Source organism: Neopsephotus bourkii, unplaced genomic scaffold (assembly GCF_033783945.1).
Source record: "Neopsephotus bourkii isolate Nb327-2 ecotype Australia unplaced genomic scaffold, CSIRO-AGI_Nbou_v1 NB_333, whole genome shotgun sequence".
NCBI lineage: Eukaryota > Metazoa > Chordata > Aves > Psittaciformes > Psittacidae > Neopsephotus > Neopsephotus bourkii.
This window is the reverse complement of record NW_026900839.1, coordinates 47,998-70,073: the sequence shown is the minus strand read 5'-3', so window position 1 is coordinate 70,073 and position 22,076 is coordinate 47,998. Positions and strand designations below refer to the sequence as shown.

The 22,076-nt window shown below is 53.5% G+C and overlaps 2 protein-coding genes across 6 annotated transcripts in view; both read left to right on the top strand.

The window, feature by feature from the left end:
* Positions 1-5,992, top strand: part of AGRN (agrin) — a 105,167-nt gene extending 99,175 nt beyond the window's left edge. For all 5 annotated transcript variants that reach the window (XM_061347882.1, XM_061347880.1, XM_061347879.1 and 2 more), the window contains 3 exons: positions 1,753-1,979; positions 2,567-2,668; positions 3,114-5,992. In XM_061347882.1, coding sequence (XP_061203866.1) covers positions 1,753-1,979; positions 2,567-2,668; positions 3,114-3,271 — 487 coding nt within the window. In that variant the 3' untranslated portion in view covers positions 3,272-5,992. The remainder of the gene's footprint in view (positions 1-1,752; positions 1,980-2,566; positions 2,669-3,113) is intronic.
* A 3,549-nt stretch (positions 5,993-9,541) lies between these two features.
* The window catches only part of LOC133209332 (tyrosine-protein phosphatase non-receptor type 11-like), a 38,388-nt gene continuing 25,853 nt past the window's right edge, over positions 9,542-22,076 (top strand). The window contains exon 1 of the mRNA XM_061347917.1: positions 9,542-9,677. Coding sequence (XP_061203901.1) covers positions 9,664-9,677 — 14 coding nt within the window. The 5' untranslated portion in view covers positions 9,542-9,663. The remainder of the gene's footprint in view (positions 9,678-22,076) is intronic.

The following is a 22,076-nucleotide window of genomic DNA, read 5'->3' as shown; positions in this document are numbered from 1 at the left end:
GCCAGGGCTGAAGGGCCCATTGGGATGCCCATAAAAAGTAGTTTACATGTGCCTTGGGCAGGATGGGCGCTCCAGTTGCTCCTCTGGGATCTGCTGGCCATGACATGCCCATACTTCTGTTTTGAACATGCATTTTAATAGGTTTTTATAAGGACAACTTCCACTGACCAGGTTGCTCCAAGCCCCTCTGTCCAACCTGGCCTTGAACACTGCCAGGGATGGGGCAGCCACAGCTTCTCTGGACTTCTCTTTCTATAGTCCTTGTTTTCCTCATCTCCATGTGCGTCCTGCTGCCCAAGTGTGCCCCAAGGCTGATTTAGAGTCCTCAGGTGACAGTTCAGCTATTTGGCTCCATGGAATCCCATTCTGCATCCCAAAGGACCAGCCTGAGACCTGCCTGCAGGTCTGCCTCGGAAAGGGTCCTCCTGACGCAGGTCCAAGCTCTCTTCCCCATTAGTGCTGCTCTCTGTCCTATCCTGTGATACACATCCCAGCAGGACAGCAAAGGGAACTGATAGTTCCATGAGCAGGAACACTGATTGTTCTGGCCCAGAAGAGTCCCAGCATCACTGGGTATTCACTTGTTGGCATTCTTCTGCTCGCCCTGGCTGAGCAGATACTCACAAACTTGGCTTCCTGGATTGAGGAAACTCATCCCAAAGGACAGTGGCTTGTCCTGGATGGTTTTCTCAGCTTGGGCACTGTGTAGGGTGCAGAGCTCTTGCTGTGTTCCCTGTTGGAGCAGGGGTGGGAGGGAAGGGTCTCCTGCTGTCCTGCGCTTATGGCATGCTCCCCTTTCTTCCTGCGTCTAAGTCCCGAAGCACTGGACTACCCCATGGAGCCCAGGTGAGTCTGTGCCAGGCTTTCAGCTCCTGTGTCTCGTGCTCTGCTGTTGCTGCCTCAGCATGTCTCTGTCTGTGTCCTGTGTGTCTGTATCCGTGGCTTTTTATTTATAAGGGATGCAGCTCTGCTGGTGATGAGATCAAACATGAAGGAAGCCGGGTCCCTCCAGCATAGGAACAGCAGCTCCAGCTCTGGCCCTTTGCTCCTGGGGACCTACACAGCTAATAGTGTGAGGGGAGAGGCTGAGTTACCTTGACTGGAGAGCCAGCTTCATGCAGAGCCCTTGTCCCTTTGGATGCAGTGTCCCTTGGGAATAAAAAGCTGTCTGTGTTGTGCCCATGTTGTCTGGTCTATGTATGCACACGTGTCGGTGTGTCTCGGAGCATCCCAGGAGTGGATGGTGACTCCATATGGCACCTCGCCTTTTGCCAAGAGCCTTTTGCCTGTAACAGAAGGGACTGAGCAAAGATGGGGATGCCAATGTGGGGGAAATCCTGCCCTTCCTTCATTCCTCCCCTGGGAAAAGACAATGCATCTGGGGGAAAGAAGGTTTTGCTGCCTCGGTGGGCAGTCTCCATCACCTTCATGGTGCTCACGTCTTACAGCATTGGGTTCCCATTGGGAATCAAAGGCAGCTCTGAGAGGAAAACCCTTCTGCTGTTCACCACCCCACCTAATAGACCCCTTCCTTCAGTGCCTGCATATGAGGAGACAATACCAAGACTTGTGGCAGGGATGGATGTGTCCGAACTTGCTGCTATGGGTCAGTTGAAGGTTATCCTTAGCTGGGGAGCTAGTTGGCTGCGAACAGAGAAGGTTGCTCTGAGGAGCTGGCTGCTCCCTGTTGCTTCTGTAGCCATGATTTTAACTCCTGTCTCTCTTCCCCCCTGCTCCCATCTCCCTGTGCAGCGAGAAGGCCTTGCAATCAAACCACTTTGAACTCAGCATCAAGACAGAAGCCACGCAGGGCCTGATCCTGTGGAGCGGGAAGGGGCTGGAGCGATCAGACTACATCGCCCTTGCCATAGTGGATGGCTTTGTACAAATGACCTACGACCTGGGCTCCAAACCAGTCATCCTACGATCCACAGTCCCGGTCAACACCAACCAGTGGATCCATATCAAGGCATCCAGGTGTGAAGGCAGCAGGATGGGATCTTGCTCTCTATGGGCAATAAGCACTGGAGGAGCCTGAGTCATGACCGTGGCTTCATGCCCTATGGGTCACTCCTGTTCTTGGGTGATAATAATAGAGGAGAGGCATGTGGGCAGTGCTGCGTCGGAGGGGCGCGTGTTGGGACACGCCTGGAAATGTCACAGGGGGGCAAGGAGGGACGGAAGGTTCGTCGTGCCTTTGCGCGTAGCCGGCCGCGGGTTTGGCATTCTGCTCGTGTTGAGCCCGAGATGCCCCCTTTTATTTTTACTGGCGGTGGGAGTGGAGAGCGGATCATGCGCCTGGAATGCCGGGGATTTCTGCTCATGGGCATGGAGGACATGGGGGGAAGCTGTGGGGTGCCCATGGGATGCTGGAAGGAAGCGCTTGGTGCTGGCTTCCAATGGAGGTGTTGCACCGAGGACCACTCTGTGCTAGACGGGTTGAGGGAGAGCTCCGCTCCTCTCCAGGTTGCTAAGGGCTGATGGTGCCCAGTGTAAAGCAGCGAGTGGCTCCGTGTTTTATCTCTAATCAACTTCTCTTTCTTCTTCCTTCCCTCTGGGAGCAGAGTGCAGAGAGAAGGCTCCCTTCAAGTCGGCAACGAAGCCCCCATTGCTGGCTCTTCTCCACTTGGTGCAACACAGCTGGACACAGATGGGGCCCTGTGGCTGGGTGAGTCTTCCACCTAAGAGCTCACCTCAGTCTCCCCTCTGGCAGGTTAAAGCCATTCCCCCTTGTCCTGTCCCTACAAAGCCTTGTATAAAGTCCTTCTCCAGGCTTCTTGTAGGCGAGAAGCTCCTCTGTGCCCCTTTTTGAGGAGCTCAGAGCTGGGACATTGAGGCTCCTATTGTGCAGTGCAACACTGGCTTGACCTAAAGAGTCCCCTGCTTGTTCTCTGCCTGCTAGGGCTGGTGATAGCTGAGTGACGAAAGGTTGGCTTTACCAAATGCCAGCCCTTTCCATGTCACCGTGTCCCCTGACAAGAGCCATTCACTGGCCTATGGCTCTGGATACCCTGGTGCCGATGGCATGGAGCATCCTCTCCCTCTTCATACTCTGAGTGCTTCACCTTCATCCCCCTTGTCCTCCTCACCAACCTTCTCACCATCTCTTGCAGGGGGAATGGAGAAGCTGAGCCTGGCTCACAGGCTGCCCAAGGCCTACAGCACCGGCTTCATTGGCTGCATAAGGGACGTGCTTGTGGACCGCCAAGAACTGCATCTGGTGGAGGACGCTTTAAACAACCCCAGGATATTACACTGCTCAGCCAAATAGCCCCCCAGGGACCTTCCCTTCTCCTTCCCTCCCTCCTGCCTATTGCTGTAATTATTTTCTATTTTTGTAAACTTATTGCTTTTTATATTTTTTGGGGTGGGAGGGGGGACAGGGAGGGGAGGAAACACCTTTTCTTTCGGGTTATCCATTCGGTTGCAGTCTACCCAGGTCAGTCAGACTCAATCACAACAGCAGCAACAAAGAACAAACCTTGAACCAAGTCTCCCAAGAAGTGACAGAAGAACTTCCCCGTCGCATTGGAAATCTTCTTCATACTTGAAGCTTCTTTTCGGGTGGTTTTTCCCCCCTTCTCCCTCCCCTCCTCCCTTGTGTTCTTGGGTTGTCGTTCACGCCTGTGGGGGAAAGGATGCTGGTGCTGGCGAGCCGCGTGGCCTTCGTGGATTCACTGCCTTCCCACCTCGGTGCCGGCTGAGCGGGGATGCGGCCATCAGAGAAGCAGGACTTGCCACCCTGCTTTGGTGCCTGGCCCTATGTTCGCCCTATCTCCCTCCTCCCTCCCTTCCTCTTCACTATAATTTATGTGTGTAAGAATCTCAAGTGCTTTTCTCCTTTATGCTCTGTTAAAATCAGGGATGCCATGCACTGGAAGAGAGACCAAGGTCTGCTCTGAGCAGGCAGAAAAGCATTGCTCTTTGGTTGTCTTTATGACTGTTTGCTGGACTGAGAGGGGCTGTGGGGGAAACGTGGATTCCTCTTGTTGGCTCTCCTCCTCCTCCTCCTCTTGGACATGTGCAGAAGCAGCTGTGAAACCTCATTTCCACGCTTTGTGTTTATCCAGACATGTCCTAACCACCCGCTTGCCCTGGCTGCTCTTCCCAAGGGCTTCTATGTACCAAGCGTTGCCCTCCCGTGCACCACTGAGAACCTGCAGCATCTTCAAGAGGTGGACGTGCTCTCCCTCTTCCAGCCATGCCAAACAGGCTGCGAGGGCACCACGTCCCTTTTCACTTGTTGGATGTGTCCTTCCATCACCCATGTCCATATTCCAGCCTCCGGGCATGACTTGCCCTGTGTCTACCCTGAGGATGCTTCCAGCTGGCCAGCATGTGAATGGGTAGAGCTGGTATTTAAGAGCCTCTCCCATGAAGAGCAACTGGAGTTGTACCTTTGACTTCAAGGCTTTGCAATGCAGGGTCTTCCATGCCATGATCAAAGCTCCTCGGGATGCTGCCAGCCCAGCAGCAATAGCCTCAATGGAAACGGGAATGGGGCACGAGTCGGCTGTTGTGTTTGGGAGGAGGGTTTTAAAGGGGTTTCTTCCTTTCTAAAGACCTTAAAAGCAACTACTGTGGTGCCAGTTACAAAGCCAGTATGTGTGTGTCTGAATGAATGTGTCTGTGAGTGTCTGTCAGCCAGCACATTGGAATCTCCTGGAAGCAGGAGAAGAACAAACGCATTGAAATGATCCCATTCCATACAGGTTCCTTCTCCATGGGAAGAATTTACTGATGCTGTGTAGCATCTATGGCCCTTTCCATCACGGGGTCACAAAACTGTGTCCCTTTCCCACCCTGAGATGGCATTGCTTTGGGTGAAACCACCTTTGTGGAGCGTATGGAATTCAGCTGAAGGATCCCACCAGGTATCAAGGGTTTATTAGCATCATTTTGCAGTTTCACCTTAAACGTTAGCGCACCTTTTAGTGCACCTTTAGAATAGTGCAGCCTTTAAAAGGGCTGTTTCTTAGCACTGAATTTTGAGCCATGAAAAGTCAAATTCCTTTCCTCAGGGTGAGCTCCGAACACAGATGTAACAAAGGGGAAGAACATAGTGAAAACCCACTTTTTCCTTCTATTTTATCATTAAAAGACATCTACCACCACCCCAATCCCTGCCTAATCCATTGGCGTTCCTCTCAACATCCAGTGATTGAGTATTTCACAGGGGGCTGTGCCCTCTGTGGGATGGAGACCCCACTCTCTGTGTGCTTGTGTGCTTGTGTGCGTGGCAATACCACATTTTAAGTGGATTCTGTACATAACTTGTGGTTCCTGGTGGGAAGTGTTGTGACTGTGTCGTGAAAGGGATGGGCTGCTTTACTTTGATCACGAGGGGTAGATAGATGGGGGCTAACTATGCAGGGTGGGACGGGAGGGAAGTGGGAGACCCTTTTGAGGACACAGGTTCTAGCTGAGCAATGCCTTGGCTGAGATTTGAGGGCTGGATGCTCCAGCTCCAAAGGGAGAGGGGCACGCACAGTGGGAAGCTGCTCGTTTTCTGGAATGCCACTGACATGAAGCCAGGGTCACTGCAAAAACAAACACCCCCCAACCCCAACAACTGAACAAAATCTCTGTCTGCTTTTGCTGGGGCTTGGAAATGCCTTAAAACAGGACCTTGCGTCCTCGTTGTCAAGCATCTTGAACCAAGGTCCGATTCTGCAGTGCTCCCTAGGGGCTGTGCACTTAACTTCAGCTTTATTTTTAATAGCATTTATACCATGTATGTACAAAAAAGAACCACAAAGGACATTGAGGTTTGGTTTTGGTTTCCTTGGGGTGTTTTGGGGGTTTTTTTTGCCTTTTGTTTTTTAAAGACAAGACGTCCACGTGGCTTCATTTCTAGGGTAACGTAATGACCGTTGTGAACTGCTGTATGAATTCTGAAGGGCAATGCACAGTAGAGGAGCAGCATGATATAACCATTACTAACTTGTGTCTTTCGTCAATCACCATGAAATAAAGTTTGACAACTATTCAATACGTTCCAAAGGGACCTGGTTCATTCCTTCTGTGTGCCCTGTTTGCTTGTATAACCATCTCCTGGGCAGATATGGTGTGAAGTCAAACCAGCATCTCCCTCTATGGCAGATACGAAGTCAAACCAGCATCTCCCTCTATGGCAGATATGGTGTGAAGTCAAACCAGCATCTCCCTCTATTACAGATATGGTGTGAAGTCAAACCAACATCTCCCTCTATGGCAGATATGGTGTGAAGTCAAACCAGCATCTCCCTCTATGGCAGATATGGTGTGAAGTCAAACCAGCATCTCCCTCTATTTCCTTTAGAAAGAGGGGTTCATGCAGGTACCTGCTGGATCTTACAAAGGGAGCCTCTAGGAATGCCAACCTCAATCCTACCCACCCAGTGTTTGCAGGAGGAAGGCTCCTGTGTGTCTTCCTCTGGTCTGTGGCCATCTGAATGGTTTCACCTTCTTTGCCATACATGCTTTTACCACATATTCTTGGGCAGCATATTCAAAAGAGGCTGTGTATCCCATTGACACCATGTTGGTGAGGCTGAAGTGATGCTTCCGTGGCCTCCTCCTCACTGATGGCAGCAGCTTCCCCCGGGTTTTACCCTCTGTAAGCTGAGGAGCCATGAAAAGTCAGTCGCAAGCATGCAGGCAGGATGTGGTTTGAGATGTACCAGCATCTAAGCTCCTGCTTTAAATAGCTCTTCCTAATGGGGCCTTTCCATCTGGCCAGAGCCCTGTCTCTGATCTCTGCAGCTTCATCTCTGCAAGAAAAGGTGGGAGGTGGAGAATTCTGTTCACTGCTCATCCAAGTGATGGGAAGCAAGAGACGAACGTGGGTTTGGGAGGCAGCTCAGTCATTCTGATACCCAGCAGTGATGCAGAGCCAATTGGTGTCTGCATCAGCTCAGCAGGAACCGGCTTTGCCATGGACAACGAGACGCCCGAGCCTCACAATGGGAAACAATGAGGCCAGTGTCTGCGCAGCCACAGGGGTTGCACAGCTCACAACCAGGGCCATGGTTTTGCTCCAGATCAGCCTCCTGGTGCAGCGTCTTCTTGACAATGACCTTATTGTGCCACAACAGGCATGGACTTGCAAAGGCAGTGCCTCTTGCCAGCTTGCTGCAAAGCAGCAGGGAGGAAAAGCCATCGTTGTCTTGGCCAGGAGGGAAAGCTCTGGCAGCTGCATGGGGATTGCACTGCAGGGAAGGAGCACAGGAGCCCCACGGAGGGCACGCTGGGGCAGGCAGTGAGTGTGACTCAGGAGAACAGCCTGGCCATGCTGTCAGCGGCCCCTCTCCTGCTCAGCACCATCAGGAACACGCTGTGTGTGCACTGGGCGTGATGGTCCCATCTGTGCTTGCTGGGAGCAAAGAGAGGAGGTGTCTTCAAGGAGAAGGCAGTTGGGGTTGGATGGTCCTGCCCATCCTCAGCTTGCTGTGTAACCCTTGTCTTTGGGAGCAGTGAACCCCAGCTCCATGGCAAGGAGCTTCAGTGTGGGGCTAAGCTCTATTCTGAAACCACTTTACTGAGCTAAGCCCTCAGCAGGATCATAGGATCATGGAATGGTTTGGGTTGGAAGAGACCTTAGAGCTCATCCAGTTCCAACCCATTGCCATGAACAGGGGCAACTTCCACTGGAGCAGCTTGCTCCAAGCCCCTGTGTCCAACCTGGCCTTGAGCACTGCCAGGGATGGGGCAGCCACAGCTTCTCCATCCCCTATGGAACTAAATGAGCTTTAAGGTCCCTTCCAACACAACCCATTCCATGACCACTTTCACCCATTGCACAGCTAGAAACCAGTAACTTACAGGAAGTGGGGAGCTCTATTCCAGAGGTTTCCTTTTGACCTGTCTTTAACCATGAGGCTGAACAGCATCCCCTGCCCTGAGAAAGGGTCTTGTTCCCCCCAGCCATAATGAGACAAGCACACAGAGAAACCCCAGTCTGGGCTCTCACAATGGAGCCTCAGTGCAGAAGGACACTGGGAGCCTCAGTGGCAGGGGGAAAGAGGAAGGAGAGGACAGGGGTCATTGTTATCAGGGTTGCTATTTGGCCTCTGTGCTCCTCGTTGCCCTGTGAGCAATCCGGTGGCACACAGGACAGCTATGCAGAGATCTGAGCCTGCTCCTGCCGCCAGCTCGCTGGGTATTCCCCGAATAGACATGGAATTTGCTGAGTCTTATTATAGTTATAGATATGCTATTTTTGCCACTATGGGTAGACTGGAACGGGGGGGGGCTCGCTGGCTGCATCCTGGTTTTCCCTCTGGGCAGCTGGCTTGGTTTTCTCACCCGGCATTCATGAAAGGTGCCAGATTCAGGGCATTTCTTTGGGTTGATTTCTGGCTTTTCTGGGAAGTGGTGTGGATTTGACATGAGGTTGTTGGGGGCCTCTGAACTTACACCTCACGTGGGCAAATGGGCTCTAGGTGTGTGATGGGTATAGCACGCCTACAGCGGACCTCATCCCTGTATTGCCATAGGGATGAGAGCAATGCCCTGGGGACGTTGCTCCTTCCTGACTCCATCGTGTGCCCTGGGCTGAGGGTATCCAGGGATAAGAGCAAATGTGGCTTAGCCCCACCAGGCTCAGCAGCTCAGTGCCTGCTGGCTGCTCCATTCACTTGGCAGCATGGCCCTCAAGACCTTGTCAACCCAGCACTAAAAGCCAACACTGAGATACAAGGGGCCTCAAGGATCATTTGGTCCAACCCTGGGTTAGGTGTCCCAGCACCCTGTCTAGCCCAGCTTAACAGTGCCCAATGCTAGGGAGTCACCTCTTCCCTGCGGGGGTGATTCCAGTGGTTGTTCTCATTGGGAAACGTTTTCCTCTTGTGCCTGGAATGTCCCCAGCAGTAACTTGTGCCCATCAGGCCTTGCCTTTTCCATGTCCTTGTAAAAAGGGAGTCTCCATCTTCTTTGTGGCCATGCTTTAAACACTGGAACGTGGAGACAAGGTCTCCACAGAGCCTTCTTTTCTCCAGGCTGAACAGATAACAGCTCCCTCAGCCTTTCATAGGATCATCAGAGCATCCCAGACTGGGCTGGGTTGAAGGGACCTGAAAGCTCATCTAGGTCCCCATGGGCAGGGACCCCTTCCACTGGAGCATCTTGCTCCAAGCCCCTGTGTCCAACCTGGCCTTGAGCACTGCCAGGGATGGGGCAGCCACAGCTTCTCTGGGCACCCTGTGCCAGCGCCTCAGCACCCTCACAGGGAAGAGCTTCTGCCTAAGAGCTCAGCTCAGTCTCCCCTCGGGCAGGTTCAAGCCATTCCCCTTGCCCTGTCCCTACATCCCTTGTCCCAAGCCCCTCTCCACGCTCCCTGTCTCCCTCCCACAGTTCGGTACCGTTTGGGCACCGAGCGCCTCCTGAAGACACCACCGGTACCAGCCCCGCCCGCTGCCGAGCCCGGGGGATGCGGGGCACGGGGGGGGTTGGGGTTAGGAGGGAAGGACCCGGCCCCACGGAGGGCACCGGAGCAGCGCGGGGCCGCACCCGGGTCCCGATGGGGCGGGGCGGGGCGGGGCGGGGCGGAGCGGAGGGCGGGGATTCCCTCGCGTCACTGGGAGGGGTTTCCCCGGCGGCCGGGGCCCAGCGCCCCGCGGGGTGCGGAGCGGAGCGGAGCTGCGGGCAGTCGGTGCGGGGCCGGCAGCGGAGCGCGGCGGAGCCATGACCTCCCGCAGGTAAGGGCTGAGCGCCGGGCTCGGTGCTGCTTCCTCCGGGTACCGCTTCCCCCGGTACCGGCTGCGGCTCCGACCCGGCTCCGTGGACCAGCGGGCTCGGGGCTCAGTGACCCAGACCTTCGGATGCAGCTGAGCCCTCGCCCGCGGTTCCCTGCCGGTGCCGCTCCCTGCTTGGTGCTGCCTTAAAGCATCTGGTCTTAGTGTCACAGATGGGTTTGGGTTGGAAGGGACAGGGACACCTTCAAGCCCCATCCAACCTGGCTTTGAGCACTGCCAAGGATGGGGCAGCCGCAGCTTCTCTGGGCTTCTCTTAGTAGTTAAAGATACTAAGAGGGGATGTCAAAACGGGACTGAGCTTTAAACTTTGACTGTGTTTTGTGGGCTGCGAGCTGATAAGAGCACATGCGGTGTGTTGTTGGTTACAAAGCTTCAGTGTCAATAGAGGCAGGAGCATGTGTGACTTGGGGACATATAGAACGGTGAGGGTTGAAAGGACGTGGTCCCTCCTGGGTTCCTCTTTCTCTGTGATGGCTTCAAAAGGGGTAAACAGCTGGTGGGTGGGCTCTTCCCATCGCTGTTTGCTCAGGATGCCGGACCCAGTGCACAGCTCCCCATGCCATGCTGTGGAAAGGCTTCCAAAGAGCTGGTTTGGGGGTTCTGTGCTCTGGGTTTTGGTGACCTGGAAAGGCTTTTGTTGCTGTTGGGAGCCAAGTGTGCTGTGAAGAGCCGCAGGAGGGTGGTGGCTGGGCGCAGCCGTACAGCTGACAGCGCTCCAGCAGGGACATGGGATCGCTGGCAGCACAGGGAGGGCTTGCTTGGTGTTGGTGCAGCACCCAACAGGGCAGGTCGTGAGCCCGGTTCCCACAGCCACCTCCTCAGCACGCTCCGTATCCTCCTCGTGCCTATTCCCACACTGGTGATGGGGTTTGGGTCTCTCTTTGCCCTCCAGCACTGGCTGCGTGTCCCTGTGGGTGTCTGGGTCGAAGCGTGCAGAAGAGGGGTAGGAAGAGGCAATGGTGGTGCCTTGTGATTGCGAAGCCCTCGCTGATGGGTGATGGAGTAGGAAGCAGAAGGCTGGGATGTGGGGCCCATGGCTTCCGTTCTCAGCTCTGGCACTGCTCTCTGTGCCCGCAGGCAAGTCAATATTTGTCCACGCTGCCTGTACCTTGCTAACTCCTCCCTGCTGGGCCTGCTGGAGGCAGCCAAAGGGTGGCTGATTGCTCCCATCCTTTCCATCTGTGCACTGGATTTGTTGCTCCTGGGTCTTTAGTGTTGCTCAGGTCTTTTTCCTCATGCTGAGGCAGGACTGGCTTGGCTCCAGCCTTTCTTCTCTTGCCTTGTAGGATGCTACCCGATCTGTATGGCATCTTTCTCCTTTGCCTGCTCTCCCTCTGGCTCAAAGCATGTTCAGGTTGATCTACTGAGACCATGACTTGTGCTGATGGAGAGTTGGGAGGTTCAAGGGATCCCTCACAAGGGATGGACTCTGCAAGGCCCCAAAATCCTGTTTCTTCTCCTAGAAATGAGCTGCATTGGCTTGTGCATTGCCCTTTGCAGGGCAGGTTTGTTCTTTGTAGTTTCCTGGGATGCTGTGGTTGGGAGGAAGGGAAAGCGTGGAGGAAATGGGTGAATTCCAGCTTCCAGAGCCTGGTTGTGCCTCCAGATTCAGCAGGATTGAGTGCTGAGGGGTATGGTAACAGTGGTCCTGCATCAAAGCAGGCTGGAGAGATGCTGCCCTGCATCCCTCCTGTCCAGGAGAGTGAAACACAAGGTAGCATCATACAGCACTGAAAAGGTGAAACTGCCTAGAGACCAAGTTTCCAGCTTTCAGGACAATGAATAAGCAGGATAATGGTGAAGATACTGTGGTGAGGTGCTTCTGTAGCAGACCTGACAACAAGCTGCTGAGTGGTACCCCACATACGGAGCTGAGCGGGTTTGTTTGACAACATTCCCCTTGCATTCAGCTCATCCCCTCTAACATCTCCTTCGCTGCTCAGCTGAGCCGCTTTGTCAGCACTGATTTTATGGCACATTGTGGGTGGTTCCCTTTGAAGTTGGGGCTCTGTTGTAATCACAAGCATAAGCAGGGCTGGAGCAGCCACCACTTCCCACCCCTGTGGCTGCTCCAGCATCACTTCCAAGTTGGGAATGCCCAAAGTCCTGTATGTGCTTTCTTCACGATGCTTGTGCAGGCATCAAATACACCCAGCTGTATCCTTCAACCTTGCTTCATGTCCCACCTCATGCATCAGCTGCAGTGACACCTTTCCCACCCTTTCCCAGTGGGAAAACACACGCTTCCTGTGCTGAATCCCAATGTAAATATTAACCTGGAGTGTTTGCAGTAGCTGCTTGCTTTGGCAGCTTGGCTGGCGGTGGGGAGGTGCTGGTTTCTGGTCCAGGAAGCAAAACCAGGTCAGTGTTTTGGCCAGAGCTTCGGATTGGGACCAGGATGGTTGTGGACCAAGCCTGTGGCTGCTGTGTCTCTGAAGCACAGATCCCAAGCTATAAGCTCCCAGCAGCAGCTTGGATTCCCACCTTGGCCCTCTGCAGTGATTTGCTCATGGAATGAGAGCTTTCCAGCAAGGGAAGCCGGTGCCTTTTGCTTCCCATCTTCTCATCTCAGGTGCTCCCTGTTTTCCTCTCTGGTACCTGCATGAAGATGTCTTTGGGCACAGGCTGTGTTAGTAGCAGGGTGGGGGGTTCAGAGCTCAAATGCTTGCAAATGGACAAGTGGGGAATGAAGAGATGGGAAATGCAGTGGAATGAGCTCCTGGTGCTGCTTCGTTAGGCTTTACTATGATAAATGAGGATGAGGACATTAGCAACTTAAATTACACTTCAGTTCCAAGCCCCAGCCTACTGTTTATTCCTGGATAGGGCTTGTTCCTTGGAATTCCATAGATTCAGTGAGGGAATAAGAATGTTAATGCCCTAGCTCAAAGGAGGGAATTGCCTTGCCTAAGGAGAGGTGTTCAGCTGAGGCCCTCAGTGATTTTCCAGCATCCTATGGCTTCCCAAGGCAGTGTGAGCCGCTCCCATTATAGTCCCGAGGCAACTGAATCCCTCTCAGCCCTGGAACCCATTTCGGGGATGCAGCTGTACCTCTTTTGCAGGCTGCCAAGGAGAATTCCTCCCTGTGTGGGTAAGGGAAGCACACGGAAGGGGAGCCGGCCTTCCCGCTCCTCCAGAGCTATATCCAGGGCCAGTTTCCTTTGTGGCTGGGTGGTACCGGAGCTGCTTCCAGCAGGGTTGCAGTTCACTGGGTTTCTAGGAGATGATGCTCCTCAGAGGGACCTGATGGATGAACCAGGGCTCTGTGCTGCGGTGGAGCTGTGCCAGCGGAGCAGCAGTATCCAGATGGATGCTCCCAGGTACCCCGGTCTCGCTCAGCACGGAGCTGAGCAGCCTTCTGCATGCCGGATCCCAGTGCCCAGTGCATGAGCTGCATCCCATCACCTTCATCACTCCATGAGCAAACCAGGTCCCTCTTCAAAGGGTCCTATGAGTGGAGAACCCAGAGCCAGGGACTTTCCTTTCCCAACTGGATCACTGTTTTAGCACCTACCATCTTTCATTACCTATCCCCATAGCATCCTTGTGGTGTTTGCCCTCCCACCATTGCACTGTAGTGAGCCATTTGGGAATCAGGGCATCTAACTAAAAACTTGCTTTCCAAATGCTAGTGTTTGGGTTTCCATCCCAAAATGATGAATAAAGCTAACAGCTATTTCCAAGCTAAAACCAGGCCCATAGCCTCTGGGGTGTGTGTTAAGGAGAAGCACTCCAAAGGCTTCGCATCTTCAAGCATCAATCCTTCTCCTGCAGTAGTTATGGGTTTATTCTATGGCTTTTCCCTGCCTTGACCTAAAGCAGTGGCTTGGGCAGAGCTGCACTTGCTGCCTCATGACGTGAGTGATGGGGAGGGATGGAAAGCAGCTCCTGCAGCCCAATTGCATGGTCCAGGAAGTGTGCATAGGATGGGGTCTAATCAGATGCCGGGGCCGGTCTGTTTGCAGGCTTCCTGCATGGGTCTGAAGGGAAGGAGGAAATTCTTCACATTAAACCAAGCTGGAAACCAGGAACTGTGTGCTTCCTGTATATGCAGTGCTTGCTGCAAATAGCTCCTGCTGCTGCTTGTGTCAGTAATGGTCCCCAAAGAGCTCTGCCTGCTCGCAGGGATTGAGGGGGACACTTGGGGATGCGCGCTTCAGCATCTCCTGAGCTGCTGCTCTCCTGTAGCAGATGATGCCATGTGGAAAGGATGCTGCAGTGAAAAGCACAATCCCAGACTGGTTTGGGTTGGAAGGGACCTTAAGGCTCATCCAGTTCCAGCCCCCTGCCTTGTTTTGAAGTGGCCTCATGGTTGTTAATGGTGAGCGTTTCAAAGTGTCAGTGTCTCCATACTGCATCCCCAGCCCTTCTACTCTGTCTGTCCCCTCAAGCTGTGCTCTGGGGCACCCATAGACCCTGCCTGTGAGATAAATGAGCTCTGTTCTACCCCATCACCAAGGGCAGCGAGCTGGTTCCCTAATAAGTGCCTTAAAGAGGAGGTCACCCAGTCTAGCTGTGGCTGTGGGCACACATCCCATGCCATGGGATGTGCAGGGGAATCACAGCATTCCCTTACCGTGCCCCTTGGGAGGGCTCAGGGCTGGGGAAGCCTCTCCCAACAAGGAGTGATGCAGTTTATCTTGCTCCTTGCAGGGCTTTGGTGTCAAAAGCAGCGCTGGGGGAGCTGAGCTGCAGCCCTCCTGATTGCGTTATCAGGCGAGGAGCCTGCCTGTGAGCAAGTATCTACTGGAGGTGTCCTGTGCTGGGGGTGGTTCCCAGCCTCTGCTCGCTGTGGCTGGTGTCCCTCGGCCTTCCCAAGGGAAACACGAGCATGGATGTGCTCTCTGTGCTGGGGGAAAGGCACCTGCAGTCTCAGGGTCCAACTCCATGTGGTCCCTTCTCATGCATGGAGATGGGGCTGGTGTGTGGGTTTATAGCATCTTCAGCAGTGCTGGGGCAGGCTGAGATCTCAGCTTCCTCCCATGGTCCAGGCAATCTTCAGGCCTTGGTGTCTCTGTGGAGAAGGCATCTGTGTTGTTGATGCACAAGGGTCTTTTGTGCAACCCCATCCCTTCCTTTTTCCTACCCATCAGAGCAAGAACCTTAGGGATAATCCCTCCCATTCCCAGGATACAGTCATTAGATGTATCTGGATGGTGCCATGATTTTTTGCTGTCTGCTCATCTCCTGTGGGTGCTACAAAAGAGATGATTCAGTTTCTCACTTATATTCAGGCTCGGTCCAGGGTGGCACATCCTCTGGTCCCCCTTCCCATCCCACGTTGCAGTTCCCATCTCCTCCTTCCTCACCTTCTGGGGTGCAGTTTGCTTCTGTCAGGGCATGAGATACCAAGGGTTGAGCAGCTTGGGCTCTCTGGCTTGACACGGAGATGGGTTTGAGAGCACTGTGGGCACCAAAAGGGTGTCTAAAGGCAGTGGTTGGGCTCACAAAACAACCTGCCTTAAAAATACGAATGGGACACAAGCGGGAGGTTGGAATGTACAACTTCCCCCCTTTTCCAGTGAGCTTTCAAAGTAGTTTTAGGGTGATTCCCATTGGAGAAGTTATGGGAAAGACCTGGTTCCAGTGACAGGGGTATAAGCAGTTGGCACTATCACCAGCCCTGGTGCTGGGGCTCACTGCTAGATGCTACCTGCAGGGTAGCCATGAGGTTACCCATAGGCCAGGACTCAGCTCCTCACCCTGTCACACTGGGCACATGTGGCACAGGGATCCGGATGCTTGGCCAGGCTCAGGTTGGGGTAACCATGAGTCCCTGCCATGGGCAGAGGAGAACCCATCCCTTGGGACGTGCTCTTTGGCCTTGGGGATGTCCAGAGGGTGGGAAGGTGACAAGGGTTTCATTTCAGACCAACTCAAACCCCCCTTCCCACCCATGAGCAGCATCCCTGCCATGTAAGGGAGCCACCAGGGCTATGTTTGTCCTTGGGCTGGGTTTTGGGGGGTTGGTTGTTCCCCTTCTTCCTCCCACCCTCCTGAAGCATTTCCGTCCGTCTCCTCTCGAAGAAGCGCGACGAGCCCTACCACTGATTAAACCCTAAATATAACCATGGTATTTCTTCCCCTCTCCCATTCTTCGTGATGTATCTAGGTAAAAAATAGCCTTGGCGACTCTTCAAAGGGGACATGGGCCTGCTCTGGGCTATATTCTTGTCTTGTCACCCTGCCCAGGTCTGAAATAAACCCCCCAGTTTTATTTAGCTCCCCAGGTTAGATAATCCTGAAAGCTGAGAGTTTGTGGGTGCACGTGATGCTGTGGGCTCGGGATGCTGCCGCGGCAGGGGCGATGCACAAGGAATCTCCTCTCCTCCTCCTGGCCCTAGTGCCAAGTGGGAGGGAGCCCAAGGAAGCCGAGGTGCTGTACAGCAGGCTCTGCTCTTGCCTTGCTTCCTCATTGCCTGATCGATTTCACTGTGGGACTTGGAGAGGGCTGGGTTTGGTTCTCCTCTGTGCCCAGGAGAATGGGGTCAGGGTTTGTCTGCCCTTGGCACATCCTAATGTGAGTTGTTCTGCTCCTGGCTGAGTGGAGCACCTTTGCTTTCCCATAGACCAGCTCTGAATGCTTAAGCGTTATCCTTCCAGGGATGGAGAGGCTGTGGCTGCCCCATCCCTGGCAGTGCTCAAGGCCAGGTTGGACACAGGGGCTTGGAGCAAGCTGCTCCAGTGGAAGGGGTCCCTGCCCATCAGAAGATGAGCAGGCCGTGCATAGGAGCAGCCCATGCTTCCTCTATGCAGCTTTCAAAGCTTTCTAACCACCAGATGGAGCAAAGGAACTGACATCAACCCTTTGTGACACGGGGGTTAGGGGCTGCTGTGGGGCACTGAGGTGTCACCGCTGTCCTATGGGCCATTGCTGTGCCTGCACGTCGGCTGGCATTGAGTTGAACTCCTCCTCTCCAGCCTTCCCTTGCCAAGACAGCAGACACACAACGTGCGTGCGTTGCAACCTTGTTCCTTGCCCTTTGGTCATAACCTGCCCTAGGGGCTGCAGCTCCCACTCCCAGGCACATCCTTAGGGCTCATTCCAGCCTATGCAAAGGAAGGATGTGCTGCAGTAGCAATGCTCTGTGTGGAACCAACCCACTGCCTGCTGCCATCTGCTCCTTGGACCAGTTTCGGTCCTGCTCTGGGGGTGTCAGTAGTTATTTCTGCTGTGGCTTTGAAGCAATGGAAACTTTCGGTGTTCTCATCTCAGTGGTCAAAGCACGAGGAGCTGGTGTACTCCAACACGTGCTGTTCAGTGAGGGGGCATGGTTCTGGAGAGTTTGTGTTGGAACTGCCTGGTTTTGGTCTTACTCATGACCTATGGAAGCAGAGGGATGCGGTGCATCTCCTCTACTTGGTGGTCAGCAAAGCTGGACATAAGCCACAGACCTCAGGGTCTTCAGACTAACACAAACGGGCTGGAATTCCCCATAGTTGTGTTTTGCAGTTGAAAGCAGCCAGCTGTGGTGATGCTGGGACAGGCAGAAGCTCTTTGCATACGGTCCCTCGTGTGTGATGAGCATCCCACAAGCGGTCAGCAGGCACTGCCACATCCAGCCCTTGTCACTTGTGCATGGGTGTGTGGGCAGTGACTCCGATGTAAAGGCACACAGGTCCCTGCATGAAGGCATGGATCAAAGTGCCCAGGGAAGCTGCCCCATCCCTGGCAGTGCTCAAGGCCAGGTTGGACACAGGGGCTTGGAGCAAGCTGCTCTAATGGAAGGGGTTGGAGCTGGATTATCCTTAAGGTCCCTTCAGTCCAAACCATTCCATGAAGATGCAGGCTTTCAGCACACAGGCTTTGCTATTACATACACCATTCACAAAGGAAGGGAGTGAGAGCCTGGTCTCTGTCTATGGGACTGACACAGTTTAGACATGACTGAGCTTCATGAGAGTGCTTCTAGTGCAGATCTCCAAGGCCACAGTGGCAGCAGAGCTCTGTGGGCCATATATCTGAAGACATGAGGCCATACGTGTTGTGACAAGACATGGTGTAACCGACTTCTTTCCCTCCCCTTTCTGCTGTATCATTGCAGCTGTTATCTCTGGCATCTCCAATGTCTGACCATTGGCGGGTAGTGCTGTCTGCCTGCATGAGCAGAGGGAAAATGAGTACCCAGTAGGAAACTGGTCCTTTAAAACCCAGGGAAGTGCTGGCAGTAAACAAAGGAAAGCCCTGTTTTGGTTGTGAAATCAGTGATGCCCTTGATTGCCAGACGCCAGTTCAGCTCTTCCTTGATGGATCACAGCTTGTTTTCCAGTGTTGCTTTTAGCCTTGGAGTGATCACACACACACACACAGATGGGATGCAGTTATATTCCTTGGATATTTTGCTGAGTGTCTTTGGAAGAGTTTGCCTGGTGGCTATGAGGGTGATCCCAGTACAAAACCTGTGCTGCACTCAGGGGAAGCTTGGCACTGCTGGAGGGCTCCATTAGCAAGAACTACACTGCTGATTTGCTCCCAGTCTCCCTTTGGAGCTGTCAGCTTTTCCTGCTTGGAAAGTGAGCATCCTTCTTGAGAGCAAGGGCATCTCTGCCTCCTTTAGGATGAGGAGCCCAGCTCCTGGGAACAGCCCCTAAGAGCACACAGAGCTCTGTGCTGCTCCCCGTCTCCATCAGTTCCCAGTCCTTCCCAGTGTTCCCGAGCTCCCTGCAGTGAGCCCAGGCTTTGCTCTGTGGTTGAGCCTGTTGCTGATCTCTAATCTCCTCTGTGCCTCAGCTGCTCTGTTGGCACATTAAAGGCTAGCCGCAAAGCAACCGTAATTGTACTAAGTGTCTGTGGGATAATGGACTAAATACTCGGGATTGCAGAGGCAGCCGCATTCCCAGCTATTTAATACCTTGATTGATGGATGGCGAGTTGTTTGCCAGACCACAGGAGGACAGCCTTCCGAGCTCTTGTTTCCATCAAGCTGGTGATGCAAGGATGTGAAAGAACGAGGCAGGAGTGAGCTATTTGGCCAGTCATGCGGTGGCAGGGATGCTGTGATCAAGGCTGGGTGCTGTGGTGTTAGAGTCATGGAATGGTTTGGGTTGGAAGGGACCTTAAAGCTCATCCAGTCCCAACCCCCTGCCATGGGCAGGGGCACCTCCACTAGAGCAGCTTGCTTCAACACTGCCAGGAGCATCCTTCCTGCCTTGCTTGCAAAGCCAAGATAGGGAGATCAGTGATGGGTTTGGGCTCTATTTGCAGTAGTGGAGTTGTCCTCTGTCACCGCAGCTTTGGGCTTCTTTCAGGCCTGAGAACCTGAGTTCTTCCTGCCCAGGGGTGGCCTGAAGGGAGATCTGTGTGCCTGAAAGCTTCTCTGTGTTCTCCAGTTATATCATCCCATGTAATAAAAGAGGTTCTCTCTCCCTGTAACCTTGCTGTCACTGTATGTTAAACTCTGACTCTGGACATGCTGAGGTGCTTGGGCTGTTTAGCTGCAGGCACCTGCATTGGGTGACTGAGTGTCCCTGTCTAGCGAGGGGAGAGAGCTGGGTTCTGTTCTGCATCACCCTCAGGAAGTGGCTATTTCTCTCCCTGCCTGCAGAAGGGGACTGGACTCTGATATGGATGCCTTATAGTGAAGGGGTCTATATGCTCCTGTTGACTGTCCAGAAAGAGGGATCAGAAGGGCTGTGTAGAAACACTTCTCCTTGAGGTACTTTGGGGCTCACCAATACGTGCTGTTTCACACGCAGAGCAGAGTGTGTTTCCCCAAAGAGCTCATAGATAAGGTACACACGTGAAAGGGTATGAACGCTGCCTTGGAGGGCAGAGGAACCAAGTTGGAGCCAAAGGGGCTGCTTTTAAAGCTGAAATTGGGAACCCCAAAAAGCAACAGGGATGCAGAGATGTTTTGGGGGCCTGGCCCAAAACATCCCATGGTGGTCCTGTCCTCACGAGGAGCAGAGCCTATGAGCTGATGCTCTCCACCCATAGCTGCGCTGAGGGATGTTCCATTGCAGGCCTGGAGCACGAACCTCTCTTGCTGCTTTGCATGGAGGAGGACGCTTGCATAGGAAGCACTGTTCAGAACCAGGAGCCCCATGGAATCATAGAATCATAGAATAGTTCGGGTTGGAAAGGACCTTAAGATCATCCAGTTCCATCCCCCCTGCCATGGGCAGGGGCACCTTGCCCTAAACCATATTATCCAAGGCCTCATCCAACCTGGCCTTGAACACTGCCAGAGATGGAGCATTCACAACCTCCCTGGGCAATCCATTCCAGTGCCTCACCACCCTCACAGGAAAGAATTTCCTCCTTATATCCAATCTAAACTTCCCTTTCAGTTTGAACCCATTACCCCTTGTCCTGTCACTACAGTCCCTAATGAAGAGCCCACCCCCAGCATCCCTATAGGCCCCCTTCAGATACTGGAAGCTGCTATGAGGTCTCCACGCAGCCTTCTCTTCTCCAGGCTGAACAGCCCCAACTTTCTCTCTTTGCCCCGTTAGCCCTTCGTTTTCCTTTCTCTTTAGCCTTGCTGCCCATGGGCTGGCAGATGGATGTCGTCACGTACCATGCGCGGGTGGTGGTGGTGCTGGTGGTGGTTACCCTCCCTGGTCCCCTTTTCAACACTCACTTCACAGCTGCTGGCTTTGCACTGATAACAGAGCGAGAGGACTTCCTCTTCGTCTCTCCACCCCTGCTCCCTTCCACGGTAGAGCTGCTTTGGGGTAAATAACCCAAAGCTGTCACTTCTTCACTTGAAACTCCCCAGGCCACCACCTTGGCCAATCCTCCTGACGGCTGCTGGAGGCTGGAATGTTGCTGTCGAGCAGCAAACTGCCTTCTACATCCTAGAGCGAGCTTTCCCCACCTCCTGTCTCCTACGAGCCTTGCTGCCTTTTGAGCTGCCCTGTGGTTTCTGTGGACTAACGCATCTCTTCACCTACTCTCCCCGGTCAGGAGCCGTGACCAGTTATGGTGAGGTAGGAGATCTGCTCTCTCTGTGTGTGTCTAGCTTCTATTTTTAACAAAGCTGATATTTCAGAGTGGGAACGTGGCAAAGGGGAGAAGGCCTGGATGTCATCTCTGTCATTGAGATGGCACAGCAAGCTTCCACTGGTGCGGTAGGAGATGGGAGCTCATAAGGGTCGGAGAGCACCCATGAAGGTGTGGGTGCTATTAGGGTGGGAGTAGTGATTAATAGTGCTCATTAACCAGATCCTGTGCAGAAGAGCAAGATTCTCCAGTGGAAACCACCCTTCTGCAGCGCAGGGCTGATGGCAACCTTCTCCTTGTGCTGGCTTCAGCACTGCAGAGTGGTGCGTTAGCAGTTTCGTTTGTATGATTACTATGATTACTGTTAATGTGATTACTGGGGAGGCTTTCGGTGCTGACTGCAGCCTGGGAGAGGTTCTCCCTGCTGCGAGCAGTGTGTGATTTTGTGCTGGTATTAGATTTTTATCTGGGGTTGCCATTAACATTGCACTGCTAACGAGGGTACTCGCTTATCTCTGCGCTCGCCTTGCTGCGTCTCTAGCTGAGCATGCTTCCCTGCACTGATAACTAGCTGTGCCTGTGTTGGAGGGCTGTAATTTGAAGGTGTTGGACTTGTGTAGCTCCTTACACGCTGCTTGAAACGACAATATTGAGTCAGAAGAGTTTGTGAAGCAATGAGGGTTATATATGGGGTATCAACTGTACAGGGAGCTGTATGGGAAAGGGTCTAAGAGTAGGGGAGGGATGCGTTCACCAGGCCAGGAGGCAAAACAGCAAGTGCATGTGTGAAGAAAGCAATCCTGCCTGCTGGAAGCACAGGGAATGGATCCAGGGGAGGAACTGGTCTGCCTGAGACTGTGTTTGAGGTTGTTAAATGCGTTGGGATCGTTGTGCAAGTGGCTATGGCTCTTTGCCATGGAGCGTAATGTGGAGCATGCCTTGGGTTTTCCTTCCTTCCTTCCCTCCTTCCTTCCATGGGTGTGCAGAGGGTGTGGGCTGGTCTGCAGCTCTCTGCAGGGATTCGGATGATGGGAGCTGGGGCAGCCTGTTGGTGGTTTACGTTCCCTTGTATCTCTAGAGCATCCCAAGGCTTTGGCACAAGCCTCATCACAAAGCTGTTCTCTCGTGTTGGTTTCTCCCTTTCTGGTGTCTTCTCTGGGTGTGTTCTGCTTCACTGGATCATAGCAAAGCAGCTAAGCAGATCCTGTTCTGCTCCAGGAGGAAGCCTGTCCGTCAGACAGCAGCTGGGCTGGTTTCGGGGCTGGCTGCTGATAGGTATTTGTAACGCTCCAGCTGTCTGGCTGGCGGGTTTGCAATTTCACTTGCTTTATTTGTGCTGTTTAGGCCAGTGAATCGCCATAGGATCATAGAACAGTTAGGGTTGGAAGGACTTTAAG